The sequence below is a fragment of the Chenopodium quinoa genome, unplaced genomic scaffold, assembly GCF_001683475.1.
Source record: "Chenopodium quinoa cultivar QQ74 unplaced genomic scaffold, ASM168347v1, whole genome shotgun sequence".
In the NCBI taxonomy this organism is placed as follows: Eukaryota; Viridiplantae; Streptophyta; class Magnoliopsida; order Caryophyllales; family Amaranthaceae; genus Chenopodium; species Chenopodium quinoa.
In genome coordinates, this window is record NW_018742914.1 from 5493860 (window position 1) to 5503646 (window position 9787).

General features: G+C 33.0%; 1 protein-coding gene across 1 annotated transcript; it reads right to left on the reverse strand.

Moving 5' to 3' along the window:
• Positions 1–994: 994 nt before the first annotated feature.
• On the reverse strand, positions 995–6954 carry LOC110727989 (kynurenine--oxoglutarate transaminase 1-like). Its single transcript, XM_021907589.1, has 8 exons — positions 6707–6954; positions 3449–3579; positions 3186–3271; positions 2951–3045; positions 2498–2594; positions 2222–2336; positions 1530–1684; positions 995–1358 (listed from the first exon to the last, which is right to left on the reverse strand). Exons 1-8 carry the CDS (start codon positions 6886–6888, stop codon positions 1131–1133), a joined length of 1089 nt encoding a protein of 362 aa, XP_021763281.1. The 5' UTR covers positions 6889–6954; the 3' UTR covers positions 995–1130.
• Between the last annotated feature and the right edge of the window lie 2833 nt (positions 6955–9787).

Below are 9787 nucleotides of genomic sequence, written 5' to 3' on the forward strand. Positions count from 1 at the left end.
AAAGCCAAAAGCCTATAACGTTAAGCAGTAATAAGTTGTAAGAATGATCAATTGATCAAACCAACATAGCAAGATGTATGGATGAAAAAAAAAAAACCCTACAATTTTGAGGTAAAAAAAATAGAGAGAAATTAATTAATATTTCCTAAGAAAAAAATCATTATTTCTCCATATTTTTTTGCATGGCTAATTGAACTGCTGACATAAATTGTGCCTTTTCTCTGGGAACAATAAAAGTTTTAGGGTGGTGGTTTAGAACTTTGACAATTTCTTTTTCTTTTTTTTTTGGCGATGGTATGGTTGCAGGCTGTAGCCTTGTAGGAGTACAAATTAGAAGTAATCATAATCCACAACATTTACTCTGTTTTTCCTCAAATACCGAAAATAGATTAAATAAAATATAGAATTCACAATAATAATGATGTGCATTATAGTTCCAAATGAGCAAATAGTTCATAATTATGAATTACGAGTATAAATTTAATTGTATTTCAAAATTACACATGTTAGTTCATATATTATGAAATATATGAGCATATGATACTTTAATTATTATGCCAATGCAAACAAAAATTTCAGAAAAAATTTCAAATTGTAGTAGCAATTATGTTGAAAATGTTTGAACTATATATTCATGATTATATTAATATTTATTCATTTGGAGCAACAATGTACATTGTGATGCCCTTATAATACTTATATAGTTTTGTATCATCTTCTTTACACATGATTTAAAGAGAGGCGAGGGAATTTCATTATATGCCATCACTATTCTTTAAGAAATGTGGCAACATTTTCTACACATTCTAAATTAGTGACTGAAGTACCTGCATCAATGTTGGTTTCGGTTAACTAGTAGGCCGGGTGTTGATCTAGCTTGACCAGAAGACTCAAATTCAAGCCTCAGTCATTGCGACAGCGTTGGTAGGCAGTACAGCTTGCCTCTTTGTTCGGGGCATAACTTGTATCGAATCCGAATCAGGTGAAGGTTTATAACAATATCATTCAAATAGATTTAATGGGAGACAAAAGCATTATTGCAAGAAATAGTACAATTTCAATGACATGCCTCTATGTAGCAACTAAGAGCAACAAAAATTGATTCATATGAATAACAGATTACACAACTGTCAAGAATCTGGATCATTTTCAGAGTGAAATAGCTTGAGATGACCAGCCAAATTTAGAAGCTCACTTATCCTACGGCGAGCAACGATCAGTGTCTGACTGCTTTTGCAGAAAGCAAATCTGATGTACCTTCTTTGATAACCATCAGGTGGACGCTTTGTATGGAAAAATCCACATCCTGGTACAGCCACTACACCTGCTTGTTTGATCAGTTCTTCAACAAAGTCTATCTGTAAGAAAAAGAAACTTGTGATTTAGTGAAATGACAAAGCCTAAACTGCACACGCATTATGTTAAAGGACCAACTCAACCAAAAGCTTAAGCTGATGCTTGAGACCCAGAAATATGTTTAAGAGCTTGCAATCTACGCTGGATAGATAATTTACTGATATAAATCTTACTGCTCTAAGTGACTCATAATATTGTGGGGGGCTCTGCAAAGCCACCACGGCAGCTTCTTGGAAAGGTGCTGGAGCAGAATCCGTAAGTCTTATATGGACGTTTCTTACAGCATCAGCAATACATGCAGGGGCAATGGCCCATCCAATTCTCCAACCTATAAGAGTAGAGGCAGATTCCGATAAATATTATGAGGGCAAAACAAAATACCAGGGGGTGTTATGGCAATTAGCTTTTTTTGCCTGCCTTTGGCTTGTTGGTCCCCTTTTTCACTAATAAAGAATAATAACCACAACTTTTGCCTAACACTTTTGTAAGCAGTCGGCTTAAACCACCACTTAAAAAACCAATCCAAACAGCTAATATTCCAGGTCAAACAAGCTAAGAAAACAAGTCAACCGCCTATTGCCAAATAACCCTCACGATTAAAAAATTGGGCATATGGCCATTTCTGACAGGATGAACTCAATTTACAAATTTCACAAGAATAAATTTCAAAATTCCCAGGTTTAATTACATGCATATAATTGACCCCAGAACTCCACAATTCATAAATCTCATCACATGGATCCATCCCAGTATGCGAGTGTCAATTATGAAGACACAATACAGTATTAGTCCCTGTATATGACTAGATGAGGGTGTCAAATACGAAAATGGTTGCATAACATGATGGGAAGGCAGTTGAGCTCACCTGTCACACAATAAGTTTTAGACATAGAGGAAGTGATGATTGTCCGCTCTTGCATTCCTGGAAGCGAAGCAAGGGATATGTGCCTTTCATTATCATAGGTTATATATTCATACACCTGAAAAAAAAAAAAATAACCACATATTAAGATGTGGATTTTCACTGTCACCTAGTAGATTAGCCATGTCATAACTCTTATGGGAGCTAAACACTATAAGAATGCGAAGACAAATTTTGATGCCAGTAGAAGTAAGAACTAAGAAAATTTTCTGCCCATACTTCATCTGTAACAGCTAGGCAGTCCCATTTTTGGCAAGCTTCAGCAATTATGTCCAACTCGTCTACTCCAAACACTTTCCCTGTAGGATTATGAGGGCTGTCGTTCTGTATCAGTATTTTATATCAAATTTAGCAGTTTCGGTATACAGCAACTAACCAAACGATAGCAGATTAGCAGGCTATAACACTCTTTCTTTTTTGATAGACCAATTAAAGCCTATTGTAAAGTTATTCAATAATGCTCCATTAAGGGTCTATTCTCATTGACCGAACTCAGTTGAACTGAGCTGAACTGAACTGAATTGAAATGAATATTTTATAAGAGAAGGAAATTAGGAGCTGAACTGAACTGAATTTCAACGTATGAGAACAGACCCTAACTCCTTAATAGCAAAGCAATTAGGCTGAAATACCAATTGATTACTAGAGGGTAAAGAACCGCAAATTCCAAACCTGTTCAATACTATAGCTTTTGTCTTGGAAGTAAAAGCTTTCATTAGTTTCTCTGGGTCTAGAGTCCAATAAGGAGGGTCCAAGGGCACAAATACCTGGAGAAAAAAAAAAATCAGAGAGTTAAAGATAAAATATCAAATGATAAATGTTCTTGCCATCTTCTAATAATCATTCATTCGGGAGTCATGATCTAATTTAAGCCTTAAGCAAACCATATGAAAAATAAGGGGCTTACAGGGACTCCTCCAGCCACGCTAATTGAAGATTCATATGTCTCATATGACGGGTCAAGTACAATAACTTCATCACCTCGATCAATTACTACACAGGACATTTGGAGTATATTCCATTAAATATTTGTTAGAATTATTATCCTTAAGTTTACCGAGACACAATGTAATGCAATTTCTGCCAGGTAATGAACATGTCTTTCTTGTAGCCATTGCATTACCTTGCGTTGCATTCTCTACCAAAGTACCAAGCATAAGTTGAACTTACAGGCAAACATTGCTGCAGCAAACGCCTCAGTTTGACCACAACAAATCACTATATCTGTCATAGGATCAATGTCCAGGCCATGCTTGTCCTTCACATTCTTTGCTACATAATCACATATTTCCTGCACATGTCTATAAATTGATAGTCAGATTCAGACTCCATATGTCAAAACAAATCTCAAGCATCCCATTCCTAAAATTACAAATTCCATACTAGATCCAAAAAAAACACCTTTAACCCAAAAAATTATAAGCTATATTGGGGCGAAGTTAGGATTTTCAAGTCCTGGGGGCCGGACTTGTTAAACAACAAATTGATGGAAAAAATTAAAATGTACTAGTATTTTATTGTTACAAAAAAAAAAAAAAAAAAAAAAGGTGAATCGTACTCTACGATTTTTCATAGTAGCAAAATCATCAATCAAAGATTCAACACTAAAATCTACTACAATCTCTTTTTCATAGTACCAAATCTTTTTTTGCCCCTCAAAACTTGGAAAAAGAGTCACTACCTAACCAATATGACAAGCTTCATTTGTTGTATTAATTGTGTCTTCGTTACTATAAATAATAAATTTCAGGGGAGCCAAAAGTTAACAATCAAGGGCCACAAATTTGGACCGGGGAGGCCGGGCCTCCACCAGCGCCCTCCCACCCCCCCCCCCCTCCCCGTCCCTTTGCCCTTGGCTATATATAAACCTCCACGCTGAATTCAGACATTTTTTATCAGTTCAGGACACACACAAAAAAAAAAAAACTGTGAATGTAGCAAAATTAGAACGGAATACCAATTAAGCATAGTCAATAATCCCTTTCTATGCTAACAGGCATTGAACCTAATGTTGGTCCCACATCAAACATAATCGAATCCATACAAGCATACAACATACTCACTAACTCCTAATGACAACAAAATGCAAACCATCAGCACTGTCCATTATAATCCAAGGTGTATTTTTATACCCTCTCACATTCTCTTGTTGCATGATCATAATCTATCACGTATGTCCTTGTAGCTAACCAAATGAATAATAAATAAATAAATAAATAAATAAAATATATATATATCTTGGTTGCATGCTGTATGGCCACCTGTATCATACATTTTAACTGTATGATAGAAATTGCCTTGGGACGTAATTGGGACCAAAATAAAATAGTGTTGCAACTAAAAAGATTTAGAGGAAATACAACAATAGTTTAATAATGGTTATTAAAAATTATTGTGTATGGCACGAGAATTAATCTAGTTATACACTAAAGGTAATTTACTAATTTTACACCATTTCGCACTCTCATGATCCTCATGGAGTGATCATAATGTAGTGATGTACCCCACATGTGATATGTCTTAGGAAAAAAAAAAATCAATTTTTTTTACCCCTTTGCTTGTTTGGAGCCTAGCAAAGCAAACACATTAAGAAAAAATAATGCACCCTCCGTTTTTCTTGTGCCCATAGGCCATAGCAATGGGCGCAAAGTTAAAAATGAGAAGAAAAAAAAATTATCCATGGGTCTTGTGTTCACCTTTCACTTGGGGGTAGATATGGCAAACAAGTCGTTCGAGTCGGGTCATTTCGGATCAAAAAACATTCGCATCAATTCGTGTCGTGTCATTACAGATCGTCAAAAATTTGGGTCGAGTCAGGTCAATTCAAGTTTCGGGTCAACGCTTTGAGTTGAGTTTGGTTTAGATCAAGATCGGGCCGGGTCATTTTGGATTGGTTCATTTCGGGTCGGGTCAGTTTGGGTAGGATTAATTTCCAGGTCCAATTGTCGGGTAAGTAGTTTGAGTTGGGTCATTACATCATTTCATATTACAAGTGTACAACTAAACTAATATAACAAACAAGGTTAAAAGCCCGTGCAATGTTTAACAATAATATTAATTCTACATCAAGTAATATAAAAGATATTAAAAAATATTTGATTTGGATATATATGAAATATGATTGTCAAAAAAGAAAGAAAATATCACAAGGTTAGATAGTTTACTTAAAAATTTTGCTTCCAAAAAAAAAAAAAAAAAAAAAAAAAGAGAAAGAGGCGGAAAATTTTTCACAATGTAATGACAAGTATCATGGAAGGATTTGCTTTTAGTATAAATTAATAGATAGATACATAGATTCATAAACTATACTAGTACTCCCTCTATTTTCTTTTATTTGCATCAGTTTGACAGACACATTTGTCGAGACACAACTTTGACCATTAATATTTTTAATTATTAATTAGTAAAAATTATAACAAAATTATATTATGAAATTAGACATTATAACGAATCTAATGATATATTACATAATTACATTTATTTTATATAGGTGGAAAAATCAAGTCAACCATGGCATGTGAATAGTGCAAAAATCAAAGTGATCATTTAAAAAAAAACGGAGGGAGTACTAAAATATTACGTTATTGTCGAGTAGTAAATGTCAAAAAAAAAAAAGAACAACGGATCTACTTATATCTAGTTTTTAGTGATCGAGTGTGCCGAGCACCCGAAGATTATTACATAGTATGCTCTGTTTACTTGGGACAATGCTTCTTGCCTACAGACTTTTTTTTTTTTTTTTTTTTTTTTTTTTTTTTCTGTTTTACCGGTAAACTACAGGGAGGGGGCCCCATCCTATCACATGAATGGGGCCGTGAGGAGTCGAACCCCCATCACATGGGGGGAGATGGAGGGACCAACCATCCCTCCATCCCCTCACTCCTCAATCTTGCCTGCAGACTTGTACGCTAACTGGGTTACCCTATGCAAGGATTAATCCTAAAGTATTACCAATTCCTAAAATGTGTTTTTTGACTGTGAAAAGTAATTGGGTCGAGTTATTTACGATCGAGTCACTTCAGTCAATTAATTCGGATTAAATTGAGTCGGGTTGTCTCGAGTTTCATGTCAAGTTCAGGTCGGGTCAATTTGGGCAACAGATTGCATTCGGGTCAACTTCACTTAGGTCGGGTAAGAGTCAGTTCGGGTTAGTTCTAGTTCGGAATTTTCGGATTAGAATCGTCAAGTCTGCTTGGGGGTATATAAACTTTTTTAGTCGTATCATATTATCATGCAAACAGTGCCAAGTGGTACAATTAATTACATAAATAGGAGGAAGCTAAAATAAATTATAAATCAATGAATCATGGGTCAAACTATCTAAGCAATTGACACTTTGGGGAATGTGGGTACAAATAAATAGTCAAAAATAGAAGGAAAAATAATAAAAATAGAGAGGCGGGTGAAAATAAAGTAAAAGTGTAAAACCTGCTTTGATTAAAGTCAGAATTAATGGCAGAAACAGCAGCATTTTTGATGTGGGAAGGAGCAGGAAAATCAGGGAAACCTTCAGCAAGATTAATGGCGTTGCAACGCTGAGCAAGATAAGAAAGTTGTTGAATTGGTGAAGGTGTTAATGATTTTGCAAAAGATGATAATTTTTCCTCCATTTTTCTGGGTTCAAAAACATCAGATAAAAAACTTATCTTATCATTTTAGTCAATAGGTAATGCATGAAAATGGACCGCTTTTGTTTATGAGTAGTACTCCCTCCGTCAATAAGTAATGCATGAAAATGGACCGCTTTTGTTTATGAGTAGTACTCTCCCCATCCCTAAGTTATATTCCTACTTCTAGTATTTATTTATCACATAATAGAGAGAAGTACGAATATAATTTAGGGATGGAGGGAGTACATACTACGGCCCCATTCTTTAGAGCTGCTTAATAATAATAATTAACATTGAATTATTAAAATAATAATAATAATAATAATTAATATTTAATAATAATAATAAATAAATAATATTTAATAATTATTAAAAAATTAATATAATAATAATAGTAGTAATAATAACAATTATTATAAAATTATAATTATAATAATAATATTAATAATTAATTTTTTTATAATAAAAATTAATATTTAAAGATAAAAACTAATATTGAAAGATAATAATAATAATAATAATGATGATGATAATAATAATAATAATAATTAATATATAATAATAATAATAAATAATTAATATATAATAATAATAATAATATTAATAATAATGTAGTATAATAATAATAACAATAAAATAATATTAATAATAATGCGGTAATAACAATAACAATAACTAATAACAAATAACAATAACAATAACAATAGGTGGGATTGTGGGTATTAAACATCGGCACAACGTTGTTCGTGACACCCTAGTTGATATTTGTTTTCGGTTTGGGATTTCTGCTCGAAAGGAGGTTAACGTTGGATTGACTGGAGGGAACGACGGGGCTTTACGACCAACAAATGTGCTGCTTTATTCCTGGAATAGAGGCCTTGATGTATGTATTGACTTGACGTGGTCTTCACCTTTAACACAATCAGGGTTGTCTGACTTCGTTCCTTGTCGTGTCGGCGACGGCTCAGCGGAAGTGGGACAAGTATGGGGCACGTTGCAGGGCTATTGGATATGGTTTTCTTCCTTTCTCCTTTTCTTTGTTGGGGAAATTAGAGAAATATGTTATTGCGTTGCTGAAGCGGGTACAGACGTTCGCTAAAACTCTGGATATTGGTGCTCGTGCAGCTGCTCACATTTTCAGCATGATCGGGTTTGCTATAACTAGAGGGGTGGGGGCCCAGATTGTATCTCGACTTCCCACCAATTTCTTGTAAATTGATTGACTTTGTACGTTTTTTGATATAATAATAATAATAATAATAATAATAATAATAATAATATTAATATTAATAGTAGTAGTAGTAGTAGTAATAGTAATAGTAGTAGTAGTAATAGTAGTAGTAGTAATAGTAATAGTAGTAGTAATAATAATAATAATAATAATAATAATAATAATAATAAATAATAATAATAATAATAATAATAATAATAATAAAATAATAATAATAATATAATCCCTTTGACCTTGTTTTGTGATTTATACGTAACTCAATCAGAACATTATAAATATATTCTAAGGGAGAGTCGTGAATGACTCTGCGGTTGGCCAACCAATCTGCCGCTCTATTTCCTTCTCTAAATACATGTGCTACCTTGGTTGACCAAGATGGGTCATTGAGCAACTTCTGGCAGTAGGTAATATCATGTATATTCTCGCCTCTTGGAACTTCCTTCTTGTAAAGAGCTTGAACACATGCAATATTATCAAGCTGGACTTTTAGTTTATCAATTTGCAAATTTCAAGCTAATTCCAAGCCTCTGGTCAATGCCATAACCTCTGCTCGAAACGCTGTGCTATGCCCAAAGTTCGAGTGAAAAGCAGCAATGAAGGTACCATTATAGTCACGAATTATGGCGCCACCTCCTGCAAGTACTGGGCATCCCTTTACTGCTCCATCGCAATTCAAAGTATACCACAGCCATAATCTGGAGCTTGCCAAGCCACAAATATCTGCTTTTTCCTTATAGCTGTAATCCCCCATATTTTTTAAATATTTTATAAATAAATTTTATTTTATTTATTTTTTATTTTCCGGAATTTAATTTCAAAAGTTTCAAATTATTAATTTGGGTCGAAAATTATTTGAACAAATTATTTTATGCACCTTTATTCTACGATTTATGTCCAATCAAACAAGCCTAACCCATTTGTTTGCTTAATTGACCCATTATTTTTATGAGGTCCAATCTTCCTTTTTACCCTACAATAATTCTCTCCTATAAATACCCCATGAATCTCCAAAAATTTCCCACACAAAAAGGTTAGTCTTATTTTCATCCTCTTTTGTTTCATTATTTTGCTTAATGTTAATTTAATTGTTTTGGGTTTTGATTTTAGTTAAAGATTATATTTTTAGTATCAAATTATATTTTGATGGTATAAAGATTATAACTTTCAGATTATATTTATGTTATAAATTTTATATTTTATGAGTTATAAACCTAGGGTTTCAATTTATTGAAAATCATGATTTTAGGTTTTTTATGAACAATTGATTTAGGGCTTTTATAGTAATGATGTTTTGAAATTTTGGTGATTATAACTACTGATTAGTTTAACTTAATTCCAGATTATTTTAAACACGTAGATTCGTGTTTTAATTTTTAGATTTTTGTTCGTTAATATTAATCCCGTTTTAATCCCGATCAGATTCTGAACTCATCCGATTTTGATGAAAAAGTAGTGTTTTCCATGTGGAAACAACGTTTTAAGAAAGACTCTTGTGGCCAAATTCAACCTCTAAATATGATTTTCGGGCAATTTTTTATTTTAACGAATTATTTTTATACTTAAAATATAATCCTTTAGTTTGATTAATAAAATTAATTATGTTTAAAGTTTTTTTTGAAGCAAATTATGTTTAAAGTTAATTAGGCATAAATATATGTTTTTATTGAA